The following is a 21,573-nucleotide window of genomic DNA, read 5'->3' as shown; positions in this document are numbered from 1 at the left end:
AGTCTTACATTATTAAGTAGAAATAATGTGAGGCAATGAAACTATCGGATGCTGAAAAACCTCCTGTATTAATTGAATATAATCGATTCTCTGTACGATTAAAAAAAAACATTGACAGATATAAACAGTTAGTCCCTCACTCTCCACAAAATGTTATCTTGGAGAAGCCTGAAGAATCCAGTGGATTTTATTCATTTATCCCTCTTTTTTTGGGATCTTTTGTTACCACAACGTTGCAACATATCACTCACGTGATCCTTGTGTTGGAATATCGTCACAAGCTGAGTCCTTGCCTCACACATACCTTCACTTATTAAACTACTTCTCTGCATATTTCCTTTGATTAACTCATTAGCTCGCTCAATACCATCGTCTTGACGATTCTTTGAGGGATGCTGGGACTCTAGCATCAGAAGAGTCGATTTTAGTTTTTCATGGACCTGAAAAAAACTCAATTCCATTAATTTCCACGGGGGAAAAGATATCGATGAATGTGTTCAAAATGAAAGCTTTCATTTGTTTTTGGTTCTATCAATAAAATAATTAATTAATGCCCAGCAAAATCAAATGTTCACCTGTTTCTCCAACTCCGCGAGATCCTCCATTTGGGCAGTAAGCTGATACACCTTCCAGCCATTGATCTTCTGGAGAACAAACTTCTGCTGAGCAATTTCCGCAACAGTAGGTCTCCTCTCCTCTTTAGGCCTGACGTCCCCAGGTCGCCTGAAGTGGTGCAGTCTTCCTCCCCACCGGTTTTTCCACGAAGAATCTGAAGACATAATTAATTAATGAAATAAAAATGTTTAACTCATGACGTCAATAAGTTATTAATTAATTTAGCAAAAATGCTTACCCTTACCGATAAGACTAGGCGTAGGTCTCCCCTTGACGACAACAGTCTGTACTCCCTCCCTCTCCCCAAATTTGTCTTTCCTCTCTTCCTTGATCTCCCTCTTGATCTTGTCCTCGCAAATGAACTGCATCTCATCGACGTTACATCTGGCCTCGGTGAGTTCGACCCCAGTGAGCTGTTGCTTTCGGGGCTTCTTTCTCGGGCTCATCTCGTTCACGCTACTCTGCGCGCCGACCCTGGACTGTTCAGGGTCCTCATCGAGCAGTGGAGAGCTGGTGGCAGACAACGTTGTAGACCCACAACTGTTAGTTCCTTCTCGCTCGGCTCGAGGTGACGCTGGAGGACTTCCAGTGGGCTGTCTAGCTGGCAAAGTCGTCAGGACAGGCACCAAATTCTTCGCTACCGACTTCGCTGGAGAGCTGTCGTGGTCCCTCTTCCTCAAGATACTCGGCCTTGGAGATGCATTGGGTTTGCTGTGATTATCTTCGTGGGAGGGTTCCACCAGCAGTCTCACTGGCTGGCCCTGGCGGTACTGATACTGATTCGGAGAGCTGGGGATATTGTTCGTGTTATTAATTATTATCGTTGCTGGTGGGGCTGAGGTGACGATGGTGGAGGTTGTCGTGGTGATCACGGGAGCTGCTGGGGTCACTCGAAGGGTCTGCTGGCCAGATGACTTTATTTGAACTGTTTGGGTGATGGTCTGGGCTTGCAGGGGCTTCATTGGGGATGGACTTGGCCGGGGGGAAGTTAGGGGCACTGAGTGCAGGGTCATTCCTGTTATCCTAGCGACTGATGTTGGTGCTGATTGAGTTACTCGTGCCATGTTGGTGATGGGGCCAGAGGTTGTCGTTGCTATCACTCGGGAGACGGTTCCAATGTTGGCGAGAGAGGTGATCGTCTGGACTACTCGGGCACCTAGAGACATTTTGCTTTTAGGGGAATTCTATGGACAACTATTCAAACAGGATTTTTTCAACAGTTGCGACTGTATTTATCTGAATTCCTAGTCATTTACTATTGTTAATGATTAATTAGTAATTTATGTTCATAGATTCTTGTCTCAATAAAATAATAATAGCAATTTCGCGGACTAGAAAAAATCCGTAAAACTCCTGAATTTCCTTTTGATTCTCACCTTGCTGATGACCTGGGGTCTGTTGGACCTGCTGCGAGGGTATCACAACCCTCGAAAAATTGGTAGTGGCCCCAGGGGGTGGATTCAACGAGAGTTGTCTCCCAAGGGCTGGCTGAACCGTCAGAGAAGCTGTTCCTGGTATTCTACTAGCAGTTCCTACCACAGGTGCAGTCACCGTGACCCTGTTCGTTGTCGCTGGCATCGCGAGGGTTCTCGTGGGCTGCGTCGATTGAATTGATTGAGGGGAGTGTCGGGGTGGTGCTGAAGCTGCTGTGGATACCAGAGGAACAGCTGGACGCACCTGGGGCCCTGGTATTCTCGTGAGGGCATTTGTTGACTGGAGAACTGGAGTGAGGAGTCTTGGGGCACCTCCTGACACTGTTGCTGTCACCACTGTCGCCTGGACTGGACGAATTTGGGATTGGGGCACCAGCTGGGGCTGTTGAGAGGTGTAGACAGTTTGAGGACGAGTTGTTACTCGAGTCACTGGAGGAACTTGATGACGCTGGGGTGGAGCGTAGACGACTGAGGCCTTTGGGGGCCATTGGGCGGCTGTTACTGCGGTTGGAGCTCTGGAATGATGATAATTCCGTTCCATTATTGCATTCAACTAATTTATCATTACTAATGATCCTAACATCACTACTATTAGTCCATTTATTTACTGACACACGAACTTCAAAATTACTTACCCTGGTCTAGCGATAGGCACAACGGCTGCTCCTCCACTAGCTCTCACAATGGGTGTTGCAACTGTGGACCTCGGTGCCGAGATGTTTGCAACAGCTGCTGGCCCCCTAGGTACATGATACGTTGCTGGAATGGTCGTCACAACCTGCTGCACTCCCTGAACTGCTTGATTCTGCCCTGGGGATGGATTCTGACGTTCCACAGTACTCAGCATGCCAGGGGATATGATTCTCACGGTTGATCCAACTGAGCACAGTGTGGTGGTGATTTTGTTAGACTCACCAGACACAGCAGCACCACTCTGCACAACTGACTTCATCAGGGATAACTTTGGATTCAAATCCAACGAAATGGATTTTCCAACGATTGCTGATGCCACGGTACTGACAACACTCTGGGTTGGCTGGATGGTTTGGACATTGCTCTGCACGATATTCTGGATAGTCTGGATTCTATGAACATTCTGGATAGTAGCTAGACTGTGTGGAGGGACTTGGGAAGGCTCCGGCTGTCTCTTGTCACCGGTAGTCTCCGCATTTCCACTATTGCTCACATTCATTGTCTTAAACTAACCAAGCACCGCAACAATGATGTATCCACGATTTCAACATTAAATCCGAGTCTTTTGTACTGGATACGAGAAATCACTGACGAATTGAAGATTTAAGTGCCAAAAAAAATGCTTAAACAGTTGTAATCACGTATGGGAGTACGTCACACACATTTTCACCTCACTGAACGGAGACAAAATGTGAAAATTCAGTCATGAAGGGCATTCGTCGAAATTCTGGACAATTACTCAATTTTTTGATAATGAACTTTCGTATTTTTTTGATGCGATGAACAACGAACGATTGTTGGAGCGAGCAATAAGGTTTTGGGGGGAGGTAGAGGAGGGAAAAACAAGCTAGAAGTGGCGGGTGGCGCCATCGCCGGAAGCGGCGAGAATTAGAACTAGGGAGTGGGGCGAAATTGGCGGGCTGTTTGAATCATCCAGTGAAATGAGTGAAATTGCACGTAATAGATCATTAAATACTCAAATAGAATGTACTATTCTCTGCAAATGGAACACAAAATAATAAAGTGAATATAACAAATAAAATAAAATGTCAATAAACTTTCGTCGGTTTAGTCCGCCGCATTTTAAAATTTTTTTAATTGTTATTAATAGTGGCGTCCGGTAGGGTTGAGCATAATTGCAAAATTTGCAATTTTTCCGGTGACACAATCAAATTTTCGTGATTTACTGCTGCATGTAAAAATTTCAAAAACCTACCGACATGTGGCGCCTTTTCCCGCCTTTAAAAGTTGACTCTACCGGAAGTGAACAGACTTATCTCTTTCGTTCCTAGTTTATGTCCTTTTCGATCGCTCTTGCACGATGGGTGAGTCGTGAATTTTATTTAAGTTTTTCTAATCTCAAAACATCGCGATTTTTTGACAAAATTGTTGATACAAGTTGAACTCGTTAATTAAGGGAATTATTATTTTTACCAATTGTGACGATATTTTTTGGGTTTTTATGAGAGTGAATTTTTTACGGGGAATCGGCAGTGACAGGGATTTGAGGTTAACTTTGTAAACATTTCGGGCCAGTTGATGTTGATTAATTTGTTAATTGTTCATTGTGGGGAGGGCTTGGGGGTGAAAGCTGTCTAAAGATCTTGTGATTGAGTGATTCATTTGTTTCTCGGGGTTCCAGGTATTTCCAGGGATCACTGGCATAAGCGACGTGCCACAGGAGGCAAGAGGAAGCCTCTGAGGAAGAAGAGGAAGTTCGAGTTAGGACGTCCTGCTGCCAACACCAAGCTCGGTGCCCAGAGAATCCACACGGTATGTTTTTGATGTTAATAAATTGATTCCAGGGGTAAAGTGATAAAATTTTGACACTCCACTAGATTATGATTATAATGCTTAGGAATCAAAGGCAGATATCGAACTCATTATTTTCTGCATTGAGCAAGTCCCAGTCAACTTCTGATGATGGAAAATTAACTCGAGATTGAGATAAACGTCGAAATGTTTCTGATAAAGATCACAGGATAGATTATTTAGTTATTGGGACGTAAATAAATCAAAACATTCAGTCAGACATCAAAAATGAATTTTCGAGGCATGAGAATCACACGATAAATGTCAAGTTTATCGTAGTTGTAATTTTTTATTAAAATTCTCCAAACAGAATTATATAATTAATTAACTCACAGTAAAAGAAAGTTACTTCAACTTAAATATCAGTCGCGACATAATCCACAGGTAAAAACAACATCCTAATTGACTTCTCCATAAATTAATAAGGAAATTAAGTCAACAAAATTACCAAAATGATGATCACCCTTACCTACTCTGAGTGCCATGCTGACACCAATCCCACAGCGTTCTGAATATAAAAATAAAAAATTAGTTACAATGATATGGAAATATTATGAGTGAAGATTAAATGATTTTATTAATCAGGTACGTACACGTGGTGGAAACAAAAAATACAGAGCCCTTCGTCTGGACACTGGTAACTTTGCCTGGGGATCCGAGTGCACCGCCCGCAAGACCCGTATCATCGACGTGGTGTACAATGCCTCCAACAACGAGTTGGTGAGAACCAAGACGTTGGTTAAGAACGCCATCGTTACCATCGACGCCACCCCCTTCAGGCAGTTCTACGAGCACCATTACGCGATCCCCTTGGGACGTAAACGTGGGGCCAAATTGGTGAGTTGCTCATATTCATGGGAAGACATTTTGTTATAACAATGGGGAACTATTTTCCATGAAAAAAAAAAGTTGAATCAAATTTTTATAGGCGAAGAATTCGCGAGTGTTTCATAACCTCAAAAATTGCCAGTCGAAGATTTCATTTGTCAAGTACTTTACTAATTCATTAAGGAATTCGTTGGGTAATTAAAATCGATCGATCTACGGTGGTATAAATGACTGACAAATGATGATAACATTTACATAATCTGAGTGCCATGCTGACACCAATCCCACAGCGTTCTGAAGTCCAAAAATAATTAAAAACAATTGAATAGCAACGTAAATGGGACAGCAAATTAATTTTTGTTCGTTAATTTAGACTGAAATCGAGGAGGATACACTTAACAAGAAGAGATCGAAGAGGTGCGAGGCTAGATACAAGGCTAGGCAACGATTTGCCAAGGTAGAGCCAGCATTGGAGGAGCAGTTTGCTACTGGACGTGTTCTTGGTGAGTAAACATCAATAAAATTGATTTAAAAAATCCTCACAATAAATAAATAAATATATATATCTCAACAAATAATCTTTTTTTTTCAGCTTGTGTTGCAAGTCGGCCAGGTCAGTGTGGAAGAGCGGACGGTTACATTCTGGAAGGCAAGGAGCTCGAGTTCTACATGCGAAAGATCAAGAGCAAGAAAGCCAAATAAATGTACCTCCACAATTTAATAATAAAACGTCAACGTATGTAAAAAAAAAATCAACGATTTTTATTCAATTGAATTGAATCTTTTCCCCACAAGCATGACATTCGTACTTAAAAAACATACCGGTCATCATTACAGACAGAAAAGACTAGGTACTTGTCGCAATGAATTTTGTCAAAAACTCAATTGTGTACACAATTAGTCAGTCATAAGAAGAGCACATAGAAGAACAAAAAAAATCAAGCGCCACGACTGTATGAGAAATTGCTCTGACCACTGATTCCCTTGGAGACCACCTCTGGCTGCTCCTTATCGCCATTAACCCGGTTACCACCAGTTACCGGGGCTTTTGATGCTTTGTTGGCACCTTCTCTATTCTTTCGTTTGCATTTGTTCTGGTGTTGTCCCCAGTCTTTAATCTGGCAGCTTTCACTGCAGTAGGAGGTGTTCCAACAGCAGTACATGCACGATTCTTTCTGGCAACTGTTGCACCACTGCTTCTGTTTCGTTGCACGAATACACCGATTTTTTTCAAGTTCTGCCGATTGCTGGATCTCTTCGATGGACCGCAGGTGTTCGGCTTCTATAGCTGTTTTCAGTTCTTTCCATTCTTTTTCTATCGAAAAAAATTAATGACATCGGTGAGACGAAGCTAATTAAACTAATTTAAACGACAGTTCAATGAGTCAATCCCTCCCCTCTCCCCCAATCAAGTACCCATTACCTGAATTTCGTTTGACCTCAGCAATCTCTTGCTCGTGTTCCCACTTCATCCTCTCCATTCTGAGTTTCATATCGAAGGCCAACGCCTGCTCCATGGAGACACCTCCGGCCAGCACCCCCTTCCCCTGGGCGGCCATTTTGATGCCCTCCTCGATGATAACTGCCATTTGCTTGGCAAGAGTATCAGCCCCCCTGTTAAGGATCGCACTCAAGGGTCCAGCTTCTGCAGGTGCCCCCCACCAGGATCCCTCCATCTTCATCGTGGTCAGTCCTCCCTCTTTCCCTCCCCCCATCGCTGGTGGTTTATTCGGAAAGCTCTTCTTCGCCCTGTGCCTCACCACCTCGTCGGCCTTCCCCTTCTCCTCCCCCTCCTCTTTAGAATCCTCCTGAGACCGTCCACTCGTGGAGGGCTCCCTCGGCCTCTTGTTAATGACCACCCCTTCCCGGTTGAGCCTCTCGGGCATCTGCCTCGTCGGCCTGACCCTCTCATCCTCTTCCCTTTCAATATCCCCCGTCGTCCTGCGTCTCTCCCCCCTCCTGACGCCAGCACTACCTCTGGAGTTCCTCTTCAAAGGGAGTGTCCTTGAGATACTCGTCCCAGATCGTTTTCCCGGAATCGAGGCTTCAGGCAGTCCCGGTGTCTCCGGCCTCCTGGAGCCCCTCATCCTGGGTGTCTCCCTCCCCTTGACCTCCTCATCCTCATCATCCTCACCCTCGTTGAAGTCAGCGAGTGTCTCAGCATCGGAATGGAAATAAGCCTCGCTACTGGTGTCACCGGTTAAGTCCCACCTCCTCTTCTTTCCCCTGATGGGTCGCCTCTTGGGCAGCCTGTAGTAGTCGCCCGCTGGGGGCTCGTAATCAGGGAGGAGCATCGTTATCTGGTGGGAGTCGAAGGGGTTGAAGGAGGTCTTCGGGGGCGCGTGCTCGAACCTCCCGAAGGTCTCGCTGAGGCGCTTTATGTGGATTGATATTTCCCTCAGGCACTCGGCGATGTCCTCTTTCTTGGACTTGGGAGTTGCTGTTGGCGGCTCCTTGGAGTACAGGTAGATGTCCTTAGGGGACACCCAGGCACGATTGTGCTCCCCGAAGAACCGAACGTCCACGAAGCCCTGCTGATTCCATCTAGGCATTATCTTAGCTGGCCAGTAGGGGAAACCCTTGAGCTTCGCCCAGACGAGGAGGTGTGGGGGCTTGCAGGAGTCGCTGAACCATGTGTAGTGCGGTCGACCAAGGTGTCTTCCTCTTATGTAGCACGTGGGACAGGATTCCAGCTCTGACAACTCTTCTCGGGCGACTTTTATCAGACCTTTTGCTACTGTTGTCAGTTTAGATGTGTCCGTGTACTTGCCACCCTCGGTATTGTACACCAGGCAGTTGTGGAGGATCCACTTGGCGTCCGCCATGAAGGCGTCGGGGCTGCCGTACTCCTTGGACCGAATGTTCGTCTCCAGGAGGGTGAGGTCCATCGGCTTCACGATGTAATCGAGATAGTTTGTTATGTCGGTAAGGTCCACTGGCGTTGAGAACTCCTCTGAGCCGGTGACACGCTTCATCTTCAGGATTATGTGCTTGAGAACCATGCAAAGCTGATCCATCGTCAGGTTGAACATCAGGGGGGAGCGAGTAGACGCGTTTTCCGCTTTTAGGATGCTCGCACACTCGCCACAAATCCAGTCCGATGGAGAGGATGGGGGACCACCCCCGATGCATTTTTTGTGCCAGGATCTGGATTTTTATTATTTCAGTTTTGAAATATAGTTCTGAATAGTTATGAAGAATATTCTAGTAGCGGTCGGGAAAACCTCAAAATCCGTCAAACTGATTTGTTGAGCTCAGAAAAGCTACTTTTCATTTATAATTAGATTCATTGATTAATCCAACTATAAAATTTCCATAGAAAATACTATAAATAAATTTTGAAAAAAGATCGTCCCGAAAAGTTCACTCACCTGACGCAAGTGCTGCACGCAATCTCCACCTCATCCTTATGGCACTTCCAGCAGAACTCATCTCTGGAGTTCCTCCGTCTCCTCCGTCGCATGTCAGTCTTCACCCCAGGAGTAGCAGGCCTGTCCACTGGGGTCATGGGTCGTTCAATAGGTGTCTTAGACCTCGTCACTGGTGTCTTGGGCCTGTCCACCGGAGTTCTGGGCCTCAGAACCGGCGTCTTCGGTCGATCCGCAGGAGTCCTGGGCCGCAGAACAGGCGTTTTCGCTCGCTCTGCAGGTGTCCTGGGCCTCAGAACCGGTGTCTTCGGTCTATCGGCGCCTTTCGAGCGCTTGGCAACCTTGGTAATCGTCACAGTGTCCTGAACATCCCCGAGATTCGACCCCCTCTTGTCCGCAGAGTGCCTCCTGGGGAGCAATTCCACCTCGTGCTGATCGTTTATCAACGAAATGGGAGTTTGGTCGAGAGCCAGAGCCTTTGGGCTTGCTGCTGATCCTTTCTGGCTCGACCCAGTGACTCTAGGGTACACTGGTGTCCTTGATGGGGGATCGTACGTGTCTCCTTCAGATTCGGGGTTCAGGGGTTTGGTGACTGGGGTCACCAGGCGAGGGTCTGGATCCACCGGAACTTGGAGATCTTGAGGTGGTACTGGAGGCACTTGGGGCTTTTGGGAAGCAGGTGGCCTTTTAGGACTAGTCCCGCCAGAATTCCCTTCTAATTTTCCAGGAGAAAATGCTCTGTTGCCTTTCTCACCCTGAGGCCTGGCAATACTAGGACTCTTATTCTCCTCAAGCTTTACCCAAAGGTCACCATCTAGAGTCTTAGCCTCAGGCCTCCCAGGAACGCTTGGAGATGCTGATTGAAGAGGGGACATCAGGGACAGGTTAGAAATCTCAGTCGACGTGGTATTCAGGCTTATTGATGACTTAGGAGGTGGAGACGAGGGATCTGACGTTGGACGATTTGGTGGTGGGTTCGTGATGATGGCTGGGGACTTTGCGGACTCGCGGTCCCCGGTGGGGACCTCTGCAGACGTCGGTGGTTTCACAGGGGCAAGCACATCCTCAAGATCTGTTCGGATCGCTGCAGGTTCTGCAGAATTGGACAACACTGTTTCAGCTTTTTGAGGATCCATCTGAGACGACGACATGTTGCTTAGGTTTTGGAATAGTCACAAGGTCCTGCGGGTCATGGTGGTAATGACTTCAAGGTTATTTCTGGAAGGAGGGGTGTAGAAATTAATCACTGTGGTGGTGTTGGGGGGAGGTTGGGATGATGATTTACCTGGTGGGTGATGGTGAGGTGAGGGTCCTGGTGGGTTTTTAACCTTTGGAGTCCTGAAAGAAAGTCACTTCTGCAAATGATTCAGGTGGTTTACTCTGGTGTTTTGGTGAACTGTGTTTTTCTTGTAGACAACGAGGGCTCGATGATATTGGCTGATGGTGCTGCCATCTTCGGGAAGCCCCGGGACAAAAGCCTAGATGTTCAGAAGCTGGTACCTATGGCGAGCGAACTCTACGTTGTTTTGCTAGCAGTAGAGAACGAAACCAGCAATTAACAAAGAAAAGTGTAAATAAACGATCGACTACAGACAATATATTCATTAACTGGTCGAGATGCCGTATGCCAATCAGCCATCAGTTCATATCAGTGACTTGACTGAGGAAAATGTTAAATTCCAAGTAGAGGACACAGAATTGAGGTTAGAAAATAGAAAACCCATAAACAAAATAATATATTCAATGTCTGTAATTATTTTTCTAGTGTCGCCAACAGCATGAGACGAGTGTTCATCGCTGAAACCCCAACCTTAGCCATCGATTGGGTACAGCTGGAGGCCAATTCCACAGTCCTCAGCGATGAGTTCCTCGCCCACAGGATTGGAATGATCCCTTTAATCAGTGATGACGTAGTTGAGAAGATCCAGTATTCCAGGGACTGCTCCTGCATGGACTTCTGTCCCGAGTGCAGTGTGGAGTTTACGCTAGATGTCAAGTGTTCCGAGGAACAGACGAGGCACGTCACTACTGCTGATCTCAAGTCCAGTGACCCCAGGGTCCTCCCGGTGACATCCAGACATAGAGAGGATGATGCCAGTGAATATGGGGAGACTGACGGTGATTATAATCATTTGCTGAACATTTTTCAGAATTAATTTCATTGGACGTCGTCAAGTGTCGATGACTCGAGACTGGCTGAGTTAAATTTTATGACTCGTCCAAATTGCTTCATTATTTGAGATATTCATGACATTACAACATTTGTTTTAATCAATTAATTTTGATTTCTGGCATCTTATTGCAGAAATATTAATTGTAAAGCTCAGGAAAGGACAAGAGCTAAAGCTAAGAGCCTACGCCAAGAAAGGCTTTGGCAAGGAGCACGCGAAATGGAATCCAACAGCTGGTGTTTGCTTTGAGTACGACCCTGACAACACCATGCGCCACACCCTTTTCCCCAAGCCAGATGAGTGGCCAAAATCAGAGTACAGCGAGCTCGAGGAAGATCAGTGTACGTAGAAACTCATCATCAGGGACAATCTCGATTCTTTTAAAATGTGATTCATTTGACTGAATAATTTGTTTTCCTTTCAGACGAAGCTCCATTCAACTGGGAGGCGAAACCCAACAAGTACTTCTTCAACGTCGAGAGCAGTGGAGCTCTTAAGCCTGAGAATATCGTCATGATGGGGATTGCTGCCTTGAAGAACAAACTCTCGAATCTACAAACGCAATTGAGCCTCGAGGTGCAAAGCGATGCTCTCAGTATTCATCATTAGTTTAATTTGGATAATTATTCATTACTTAAGGAACTGTCTTTTAATAAATTGAAACAATGCAAAATTTATTTGTTGCTTGAATATTCCGGAGTTTTTTTTATTATCAGTTGGTGTGAAAACACGAACTCCCGCCCAATCTAGTGACTTTTAGTTCCCCTATAGCGAATGGATTCGGCAATATGTCGGCTGCTCACTGGATTTGACAATGTTTTTGTTGTTCCTGACGTAGAGCAAAGTCATATTTAGTGACTAATAAATTGACAATTCATATTTTTGAGAATGTTGAAATAGCCGAGGACAATTCAGGATGTATATCAAGCAGGTAAGAGGCTGACAATCCCAGTATTTATCAACAACAAGCCCTTGGATTTTGAGCCATCAAACGTTAGCCAGAAAATGATGCTTTCCGCGTTGCAAACAAATTAATATTTATTGGACTCTCAAATTGCTCTCGAAAAACAAGATCTCCCCGGAAAGAACGATTCCCTCCTCCTCTGAATCCCTTTATTTTTCAAATTACTGCTGGAATCGTCGTATTACATTTTGAGGTTATGCTTCCAAACAATCAGATGAACTGGATTTGGGTTTATTTTTTATTAATAATCGAAGGTTTTGTCATTCAGGTTATTATTCAGGGCTTCAAGTCCTACAGAGAGCAAACAGTCGTCGACCCATTCGATCCTAGACACAATGTTGTCGGTATGTACCAAGTTTTATTAAAGAAAATGTATATTATGTACAGCGCCCGACCCTCATTGAGTTGTTGCCTAATTTTTTTTGTCGCCGAAACATAAAAACTATCAAATGCGTATTTTTTTCTTGTGAAAAAAAATCAAGTATCTTCGGTCAATTAAAAAACCTTTTCATTTTGACGTCGCAAAGGGTCTTTCATTGTGACTCCCTAAGACCTTTTGAATCGCCTCGCTTCGTTCGGTTAGATTTTTATTTTCAGTCTCTTGGGAGAGTAAAGTAACTAATTTTACTACTGACTTCGTCCCCCTCCCTTCCAGTCGGTAGAAATGGTTCTGGCAAGAGTAACTTCTTCTACGCAATTCAATTCGTCCTCTCGGACGAATTCTCGCACCTTCGGCCGGACCAGCGCCAGGGTCTCCTCCACGAGGGGACAGGTCCCCGTGTGATTTCCGCGCACGTCGAAATAATCTTCGACAACGCAGACGGTCGTCTACCGATCGATAAGGACGAGGTTTACTTGCGTCGTGTGATTGGCTCCAAAAAGGACCAGTATTTCCTAAACAAGAAGAACGTGACGCGTAGCGACGTCATGAACCTCCTGGAGTCGGCGGGTTTCTCCCGCTCGAACCCATACTACATCGTAAAGCAGGGGAAGATCAATCAGATGGCGACTGCTCCAGACTCCCAACGTCTGAAGCTTCTCCGGGAGGTGGCGGGCACCCGTGTCTACGACGACCGTCGGGAGGAATCCAAGTCGATCCTGAAGGAGACCGAGGGCAAGCTGGAGAAGATCGACGACTTCCTGAGAACGATCGAGGAGCGCTTGCAGACCTTGAAAGAGGAGAAGGAGGAGCTGAAGGAATATCAGCGATGGGACAAGCAGCGCCGATGCCTGGAATACACCATTCACGAGCGCGAGCTGAAGGAGAACAAACGAAAGCTGGAGGACCTGGAGGCGTCACGAGCGAACAGTGGTGCTGAACAGGCGCGCCTGGGTTCCGAAGCAAAGACAGCTCAGGAGAATGTGCGATCAGCCTCGAAGCGGCTGAAGGAAGCGAAGAAGGAAGTCCAGACTGCGAAGGAGGAGCGTGACACCCTGAGTGCTGAGCAGCAGCAGCTGCTGAAGGAGAAGACGAAACTGACCCTGACGATAAACGATCTTCTGGAGGAGGTGAAGGGTGACAACGACAGCAGAAAACGTGCGCAGCAGGAGCTGGAGAAGCTAAAGGAGAACATCGCTGTGAGGGAAAAGGAGCTGGAGAAGATTCGTCCTGAATACGAGGAGATGAAGCGACGGGAGGAGGAGTACACGAGAGCGATGGGACTCAAGGAACAGAAGCGGAAGGAGTTGTACGCTAAGCAGGGGAGGGGCTCGCAGTTCACCAGCAAGGACGACAGGGATAAATGGATTCAGAACGAGCTGAAGCAGCTGACCAAGCAGATTAGGGATAAAGAGGAGCACCAGAAGAAGATCAGTGAGGATCTCAAGAAAGACGCCGAGAAGCAGAAGGATCTCGAGAAGAAGATCGAGGAGTACACGAAGGAGATGGAGAAGCAGAGGGCGTCCATTGATGAACACAACAAGCACTACTATGAACTGACCAAGCAGAAGGACGCCTGTCAGGCGCAGAGGAAGGAGCAGTACAGGAAGGAGAGTGTCCTGCAGTTGAATCTGTCTGGGTTGAAGGAGGACCTGGCGAAGGCTGATCAGAGCCTCAGGTCCATGGCCGGAAAACCCATTCTCAATGGACGGGATTCGGTTCGGAGGGTTCTTGAGACTTTCAAAGAACGACCTGACATGGCTCATGAGGTTAACTCGTACTATGGACCTGTCATCGAGAACTTTGATTGTGATAAGAGTGTCTACATGGCGGTGGAGGTCACTGCTGGCAACAGACTCTTTCATCATATTGTGGAGACTGACAAGTTTGGAACGAAAATCCTGAAGGAGATGAACAATCAGAGACTGCCGGGGGAAGTCACCTTCATGCCTCTCAATCGTCTACACGTGAAGAGCATTGATTATCCTGATACGAGTGACGCCATTCCCATGATCTCCAAGCTTAATTATGATGGGAAGTACGACAGAGCGATGAGGTACATTTTTGGGAAGACTCTCATCTGTAGAAATCTGGAAGCTGCTACTAATTTGGCGAGGACATCTGGACTTGATTGTGTGACACTCGAGGGGGATCAAGTCTCCTCCAAGGGATCACTCACTGGGGGGTACTTCAATACCCTCAGGTCCAGGCTGGAGATCCAGAAGACAAGGTCTGAACTTATGGCGCAGATCAACACGATGGAGAATGAACTGTCTAACCTGAGGGATGAGATCAAGAAGGCGGATCAGAATATATCGTCGTATGTCAGTGAGATGCAGAGAACGGAGACGAAGAACAGCAAGGCTAAAGACATCTACGACAAGATGAAGGCGGAGATCAGGCTGATGAAGGAGGAGTTGTCGGCTATCGAGAGGTATAGAACACCGAAGGAGAGGAGTCTTGCCCAGTGCACATCGAATCTCGAGGCTATGAGGGCGACCAAGGAGGGTCTTGAGAGTGAACTCCATCAGGACTTGATGGCGCAGTTGTCGGTGGCTGATCAACGGCAGGTGGATACCCTCAACGACGAGATCAGGACACTCACGAAAGAGAATAAGGAGGCTTTTGCCAAACGTATGAGACTGGAGGCTGAGAAGAACAAACTTGAGAATCTTCTTACTAATAATCTTCATCGGAGGAAGGACGAACTCGTGCAGGCACTCCAGGAGATCTCGGTGGAAGACAGGCAGAGACAGTTGGAGACTTGCAAGGCTCAGCTGTCGGACATAGAGAAAAGATTGGTCAAGGTCAATGCTGATTTCAAGACTATGAATGAGAGAGTCGGGGGCGCCACCAAAAAGCAGAAGGCTGAGGCTGCTGAGGTGGAGAAGTGGAAGGCGAAGGAGAAGGAAGTCCAGGAGAAGATCGAGTCTGATGCTAAGGATCTTGAGAAACTCGCCAGCAAGCAGAATATTCTACAGCAGAAGATCGCTGAGTGTACACAGAAGATCACGGAATTGGGGGCACTGCCTTCACCTGAGGCTTATGAGAAGTTTGGGAATATGTCGACGAAACAGCTGTTCAAGGAGATGGAGAAGGCGAATAATCAGCTGAAGAAGTACAGCCATGTTAATAAAAAGGCGTTGGATCAGTTCATGTCGTTCAGCGATCAGAAGGAGAAGCTTGTGAAGAGGAAGGAGGAGCTGGACAGAGGCGATGAGAAGATCAAGGAGCTGATGAATGTACTGGAGATGAGAAAGTGCGAGGCTATTCAGTTCACTTTTAAACAGGTTAGTAAGTACTTCAGCGAAGTCTTCAAGAAACTCGTGCCCACTGGACACGCACAACTCGTCATGAAGACGGCCGATGGGGAGGAGGGCGATGATGATACATCCACTGCTGCCGATTCTGATCGGTTCATTGGTGTCGGTGAGTTTGAGGTTTTGATGAGATTTTGGGGATGTTTTTCACGATTATGTTAATTTTTGGAATTTTTCAGGGATTAGAGTTTCGTTCACTGGACAAAAAGCTGAGATGAGAGAGATGAATCAACTTTCGGGTGGGCAAAAGTCTCTTGTGGCACTTGCCCTGATATTCGCTATTCAGAAGTGCGATCCAGCACCTTTCTATCTATTCGATGAGATCGATCAGGCTCTCGATGCCCAGCACAGAAAAGCTGTTGCTGATATGATCCATGAACTCAGCTCTGACGCACAATTTATCACCACAACTTTTAGGTGAGAATTTTTGTTAAAAAAATTGGATAAATTTTAAATTAATGGAAATTAATGAATTTTTTCAGACCTGAATTACTGCAGCACGCAAATAAATTCTATGGGGTTAAATTCAGGAATAAGGTGTCTCACGTAGAGTGTGTCACCAGGGAAGAAGCTGCTGACTTTGTCGAAGACGACACAACTCACGGATAAACGGAAAAACATATTTATTTTTATTATGAAGATAAAGAAAACATCATCTATTAATTTTTCAGAGTTTCTGCTGTAATTCTAATTCAATTCGTGAGGATTCAACTGGGAAATGTTGATTCGCTCTTCAATTTGTAATTTTAATGGAGCTGACAATTTTTCAAAAAAATAAAAAAATAAAAAAAATATCTTCTTCAATTCTGGTAATTGCACTTCATTAACTGCCCTTTTCCAACAAATTTTCCTGTACTTTCTGGGACTTCTATCGTCCAGGAATGAATAAATTATTTTTGAAGTGGAAGTGGGCCGGAAATCGGGGCGCTGAAGCCAGAAATGGCTGCCACTGTTTATACTTCCCGTGAATTTCCCTCGCTTTTTGCATTCGAGAAGCCGGTGAAGCACAAAAGCACAAGCTATTGTTGAAAAATGTACATCAAAAAGGTAATTTGAGGCTTTCATCCCTTATTCGTCCCAAATAAAGCCCCCAGGACGTCTGGAACATCAGGAATGTCAATCAATCACTTCATTTTTCGTTTTTTGTGACGAAAAACACTTCATTCTTGGTTTCAGATCGTCATCGAGAACTTCAAATCCTACAGGGGACAACATATTTTCGATGGTTTGCACCCAGGACACAATACCATAGGTTTGTAACGTTTCTTTTGTTATTTTTATGGTGAACAACAGGAATTTTCTAATAATTGTTGGGTGACTTGACGAACATAACGGAGAACATTTTTCCTCCGTTATGTTGCAGGAATTTCGCAATTATCCTGGTAACAACTGATTTTAGAGGAAAATGTCACAAGACCATTTTTGTAGCTGAGGAAATTCCCCACAGGAAGTCCCTCCGTCATTTTCCTCTAAAACCATTAATTATCGAGATAATTCGATATTTATTGGGGCTCAAAAATATCCTTCTGCACCATCATGTAATCGATCCTCATCATCATCCCCCTGAACCCTATCAGTCGGCCTCAATGGCTCCGGAAAAAGCAGCCTCTTGGAGTCCATCGTCTTCGTCGTAAGTAACCGTTACTACCCGATCACAAAAGAACAGAGGGTTTCAGTGATCAACGACAACCCCATAAACCACACGAGGTCAGCCTCAGTGGAGATAATTCTCTCGAACGACGACAATGTCCTCTCAATAGACATCTCAGAGGTGCGAATCCGCAGGGTGATCTCCCTACAGTTTGACCGCATCACCGTTAACAACCAGAACTGCCATCCAGACGAACTATTCCAGCTACTCTCACCAGTCTTCCCCAGGGAGAATCCTTATTACATTGTTCGACAGGATGAAGTGGCTCATCTGGCTACTGGCACTAACCTTATTAGGTCGATATTAATGTATTTAATCATTTATTAATTTTATTTATGTAACAAAAATCCTCGATAAAAAAAATCCTCGGGGAAACTCCGCACCCACCAGGTTCGAAGTGATTGTGATGGCGATTGGAGTCCACAAGTTTGATGAGGGTATCACCGAGCTCCTCCTCCAGATCGCGGAGAAAACGCAGTGCATTGAGGACCTGCAGACTGACCTCGAAAGTCACAGGGAGAAGCTCGCCCTTCTGATGACCAAGTACAACTACTTTACGAGGATCAACAAAACGCGTCGTTACCTGGAGCATAAGCTGTACCAGCTGCACCTCGAGGACTTGCAGTCGCAGCTGTCTCAGCTGGCAGACCCCTACGATGATGAGGTCCTGAAGGCCGAGGGGGCGAAGACAGCCTACAGCGCAGTCCACTCGGAGTACGTCGATGTGAATGCTGAGGTAATCGCTCTACAGGGGGAGATCGATCTCTTGGAGAAGATGAAGAGGAAGGGAGAGATTGAAGATATCGAGTTGGCGAAGGAGCTGAACACCCAGCAGCTGGAGAGGGAAGAAATAAGGGAGAAACTACAGGGGTTTGTATTATAGATCTAAATGTAATTATTATTTGAATTAAAAGGTAAATAATAATTAAAGGTAATAGGATATAATTAAGTTTTTGCGATATTTTCACTTTTAACTTCAATTACTTCAAGATTAAATTCGGACGAATCCGAGAGTTTCGAAAAGCGCCATGAGTTGCTCCTCTCGAGGATCTCGGAGCTCGAGGAGAAGGCGAAGGGCCTCGAGACTGCGTTGCAAGACATCAGAAACAACAGTAACGAGGTCTGCCGAGAGCTGGAACGCCACGAGTACCAGCTGATGGACCTCTCCAGGAGCAAGATCATCATCGAGAAGTTGAAGACAGGAGATCACGACCTGACTGAGGTAATGCCAAGGGCTTCTCAGGTCACCAGAATCATTCAGGAGGAGGAGGAAGAGGTCGCCAGGCTGGAAGTCACCGTAGAGAAGGCTTTTGTTCAGAGGACCGAGGGCGAGAAGGAACTGGAAAGGCTGAGGAGTCAGTTAAGCGATGTAAAGCTGCTGCTGCGTGATCACAGGAGGAAAAAGGAGGAGCTCCAGAGGGCTAGGCACGATCTCCTGGGGCGGAGGAAGGAGCAGCAGAGGGAGGCGGACGTTCTTCGTGATGATATCGAGGCACTGGAGACCCGGATTGGGACGATCAAACAAAAACTGCAGATGATGGTCAGGGGAGATGTCCTCGAGGGGATCGAGTCGGTGAGGAAGATCCTGGAGGATTGGAGGCAGAGGGACGACCGGCTGGAGCTCGTTGAGGGGGTCAAGGGGATTCTCCTGGAGGTTTTTACGTGCAGAGAACCTTCGGTGGCTTTCGCCATGGAGGTCAGGGGTGGCGATCAGCTGTTTCATTATGTCGTGAGGGACAGGATTGTCATCGCTGAGATCTTGAGGGAGATGAAGGAGAGGAACATGAGGGGAATCGTCAATTTTATCCCCCTCGGGGACGTGGAGGAGCTCCAGGTGAGGTATCCCCTGGGGGAGTTCAATTGCAGACCTTTGGTATCGTTTTTGGTACCTCGGGATGGCGAGCTCCAGAAGGCTGTGGACTTCGTCTTCGGGAAGACTGTCGTCGTGAGCAGTCTTAGGGATGGCATCGCACTTGCCAATGTCTATGACCTGCAGGCGATTACTCTGAATGGACAGCAGGTAAAAATATTTTTAAATATTTTTCTTTCGATTTGATTTTTATTTTATTTTATTTTATTTTTATTTCATTTTATTTCAATTTATGTGTTTAATGACCCTTGCCACTTGTTGATTAACCCCCCTGCAGGTCCTGAGGAAGGGTAAGTACAGGGGAGGCTTTCGAGATCGCCGAAACTCTCGACTAGAACTCTACAAAGAGTACTGTGAGCAGCGAGCTAAACTAGATGCTGTCACATTGAATCACAAGAACCTCCTCACCTCCCTCCAGTCGATGAACGATGAACTCCTTCTTCCAATGTCTGAACTCCAGAAGCTGGACGTGAAGATCCAGGCGGCTGAACAGCACATCTTGGGCCTCCAAACGGACATTGCCGAGGCATCGAGGAGCTTCGAGCAGGCATCGGACAACTACTCCCCCCTGAAGAAGTACCTGGAAGACACGAGGATGAGACTGGAGGAATCGAAGCAGGAGCTGTCAACAGTGGAGACAGAGATCGAAGATCTGGAGAGGACATCTGTCGAGGAAGTCGAGATGTCTATTCAGCAGCTTCTTGAGGACTCCCTACGGCTGGAGAAACAGAGAAAACAGGCGATCGCAGAGATTCCGCACCTGGAAGGGAGACTGTCCTCGGTGAGGGAAATCCTGTCTCGTTTAGAGAAGGACAGGGACGAGCTGGAGGCACATGTGGGGGATTACTCTCAGGATATCCTCCAGGAACGACTCGTCGTCGCCGAGCAGAAGCTGGAGAAGCGCAGGAAGGATCTGGGGGAGCGGATGCAGAGACTGGAGGTGATTGATGAGAAGATAATTGGACTTACAAGGCAGCTATCAGAGGTGGAGAAGAGGGCGAGGGACTTGGACTTCGAGAGAGAGAAGGCCAGGATGACATGGGAGGCAGCGAAGGAGGACGTGGAGGCGGTTAAAGGTAGAATGGACTGTCTCACGAGGAAGATGGGGGAGTGGGAGAAGAGACTGGCTGATGTGGGGACCCTCCCCAGCATCAGGAACCCCAGGGTTTTTGACAATATGGGGAAGAAGGCGTTGGAGAGGAAGATCAGAGACATCGGGAGGGAGGAGAAGGCTCTTGGGGCTGTCGACTGTAGCATCAAGGGTAAGATGAAGGGGCTGGAGGGACAAATGGTGGCTCTGGAGCGTCTCCTGGAGAAGGAGGAGGAGAGGAAGAGGAGCTACGAGGAGGAAATGGAAAAGATCGAGACAAAGAGGGTCGAGGCCTTGAGGGTGGGGTTCGAAAAAATCAACGAGTTTTTTGAGGACATCTTTGGGAACATCGTGACCAACGGTCGGGCCAGCCTTCTTCCAGTAGGGGAGGATGGAGAGGTGGGGGATGACTGGAGGAGCGTCAGGGGAGCCAGGATTAGGGCGACTTTTGCCGGTGGACAGGAGGTGGAGAGAATGTATCAGCTCTCTGGGGGACAGAAGACTGTCATCGCTCTGTGTCTGATCTTTGCTGTTCACAGGTTCAAACCTGCGCCTTTTTATTTACTTGACGAGATTGATAAGGCACTTGATGGGTGCTTCAGGGCATCTGTGGCTGGGATGGTTCATGAGATGAGTAGGAATGCACAGTTTGTGATCGTCACGTTTAGAGAGGAGTTGGTGATGCTGGCTGATAGATTTTTCAAGGTGACTTCCAGTCATGACTGCTCACATGTGCAGGACTGCAACAGGGAGGAGGCTCTGGAGATCATTAGGAAAGATGCTGAGGAGGAGTGATTTTTTTTCATTTTTATTATTTTTTTCAGTTTGCGATTACACTCATATATATTTTTTTAATTGTCTCAAAGGTGTTGAATGACAGAAATTATTATAAACATTAGTGTATTGTAGTATTGTAAAACTGTTCATTTGCTTGTTCTGAATTTCACGAAGAACTAATGTTCATGAAATAAATGGAATTTTAATTAATTAAATTAGTTGAGAACGTTCAGTTGGAGAATATAAACGAAACAGGAAGAAAAGTTTCATATCTCTCCGACTTGAGGATTTTTATTAGATTTAAAATCTCCCTCGAAACAGATGAAACTCTTCTCAACCTGAAATTATGACACTCGTTAGGTTATAACGATGATCGTGAGTTCCCACCATGATGTACAGTGGTCCAGCCCTCATTTTCGTCATCTGGATAACAGCACAGGTACCTCTATCCTCAGAATTAAACTTCAGTCGCGAAGCAACGACCTGTTCGAGTTAATCTTAACTGTCAGTCACTTTTCACTAAATACCTCGAAAACTAAGAGGAATTTCGAAACGTTTCTCATGACCTTTTTTGTAGAGCGAAGTGAGGGCTATAAAAAATG

At 46.2% G+C, this 21,573-nt stretch overlaps 6 protein-coding genes and 1 non-coding gene across 8 annotated transcripts; 5 read left to right on the top strand and 2 right to left on the bottom strand.

Annotated features, from left to right (window-relative positions):
- Positions 1-49: 49 nt before the first annotated feature.
- On the bottom strand, positions 50-3,574 carry Sap130 (Sin3A-associated protein 130). 2 transcript variants are annotated; one of them, XM_064135561.1, is made up of 5 exons: positions 2,684-3,574; positions 1,992-2,563; positions 854-1,771; positions 576-769; positions 50-440 (listed from the first exon to the last, which is right to left on the bottom strand). In XM_064135561.1, the coding sequence occupies exons 1-5, from the start codon at positions 3,238-3,240 to the stop codon at positions 192-194; spliced, it is 2,490 nt and encodes an 829-aa protein (XP_063991631.1). In that variant the 5' UTR covers positions 3,241-3,574; the 3' UTR covers positions 50-191. The 2 variants fall into 2 exon arrangements, with proteins under 2 accessions (XP_063991631.1, XP_063991632.1); XM_064135562.1 differs by having other exon boundaries at positions 860-1,771.
- Positions 3,575-3,947: 373 nt separating this feature from the next.
- On the top strand, positions 3,948-6,133 carry LOC135170090 (small ribosomal subunit protein eS8). The gene is made up of 5 exons (XM_064135609.1): positions 3,948-4,066; positions 4,384-4,514; positions 5,139-5,390; positions 5,755-5,884; positions 5,974-6,133. Exons 1-5 carry the CDS (start codon positions 4,063-4,065, stop codon positions 6,081-6,083), a joined length of 627 nt encoding a protein of 208 aa, XP_063991679.1. The 5' UTR covers positions 3,948-4,062; the 3' UTR covers positions 6,084-6,133.
- Positions 5,005-5,067, top strand: LOC135170346 (small nucleolar RNA SNORD48). The gene has a single exon (XR_010300360.1). It is a non-coding gene; the product is annotated as a small nucleolar RNA SNORD48 (small nucleolar RNA).
- Positions 5,973-10,185, bottom strand: LOC135170050 (MYND-type zinc finger-containing chromatin reader ZMYND8). Its single transcript, XM_064135549.1, has 4 exons — positions 10,035-10,185; positions 8,753-9,967; positions 6,805-8,528; positions 5,973-6,696 (listed from the first exon to the last, which is right to left on the bottom strand). Exons 2-4 carry the CDS (start codon positions 9,898-9,900, stop codon positions 6,320-6,322), a joined length of 3,249 nt encoding a protein of 1,082 aa, XP_063991619.1. The 5' UTR covers positions 9,901-9,967; positions 10,035-10,185; the 3' UTR covers positions 5,973-6,319.
- Positions 10,186-10,225: 40 nt separating this feature from the next.
- Positions 10,226-11,610, top strand: LOC135170085 (DNA-directed RNA polymerase II subunit RPB3). The gene is made up of 4 exons (XM_064135605.1): positions 10,226-10,452; positions 10,515-10,867; positions 11,055-11,261; positions 11,345-11,610. Exons 1-4 carry the CDS (start codon positions 10,367-10,369, stop codon positions 11,527-11,529), a joined length of 831 nt encoding a protein of 276 aa, XP_063991675.1. The 5' UTR covers positions 10,226-10,366; the 3' UTR covers positions 11,530-11,610.
- Positions 11,611-11,695: 85 nt separating this feature from the next.
- LOC135170047 (structural maintenance of chromosomes protein 3) lies at positions 11,696-16,349 on the top strand. The gene is made up of 5 exons (XM_064135543.1): positions 11,696-11,851; positions 12,153-12,228; positions 12,540-15,692; positions 15,763-16,000; positions 16,066-16,349. The coding sequence occupies exons 1-5, from the start codon at positions 11,837-11,839 to the stop codon at positions 16,190-16,192; spliced, it is 3,609 nt and encodes a 1,202-aa protein (XP_063991613.1). The 5' UTR covers positions 11,696-11,836; the 3' UTR covers positions 16,193-16,349.
- Positions 16,350-16,519: 170 nt separating this feature from the next.
- LOC135170048 (structural maintenance of chromosomes protein 3-like) lies at positions 16,520-21,426 on the top strand. Its single transcript, XM_064135544.1, has 6 exons — positions 16,520-16,630; positions 16,760-16,835; positions 17,161-17,530; positions 17,625-18,104; positions 18,225-19,254; positions 19,382-21,426. Exons 1-6 carry the CDS (start codon positions 16,616-16,618, stop codon positions 20,987-20,989), a joined length of 3,579 nt encoding a protein of 1,192 aa, XP_063991614.1. The 5' UTR covers positions 16,520-16,615; the 3' UTR covers positions 20,990-21,426.
- The last annotated feature ends 147 nt before the right edge of the window (positions 21,427-21,573 follow it).

This window comes from Diachasmimorpha longicaudata, chromosome 16 (genome assembly GCF_034640455.1).
Source record: "Diachasmimorpha longicaudata isolate KC_UGA_2023 chromosome 16, iyDiaLong2, whole genome shotgun sequence".
In the NCBI taxonomy this organism is placed as follows: domain Eukaryota; kingdom Metazoa; phylum Arthropoda; class Insecta; order Hymenoptera; family Braconidae; genus Diachasmimorpha; species Diachasmimorpha longicaudata.
The sequence above is the reverse complement of the archived record's forward strand: the minus strand, read 5'-3'. Positions and strand labels throughout refer to the sequence as shown.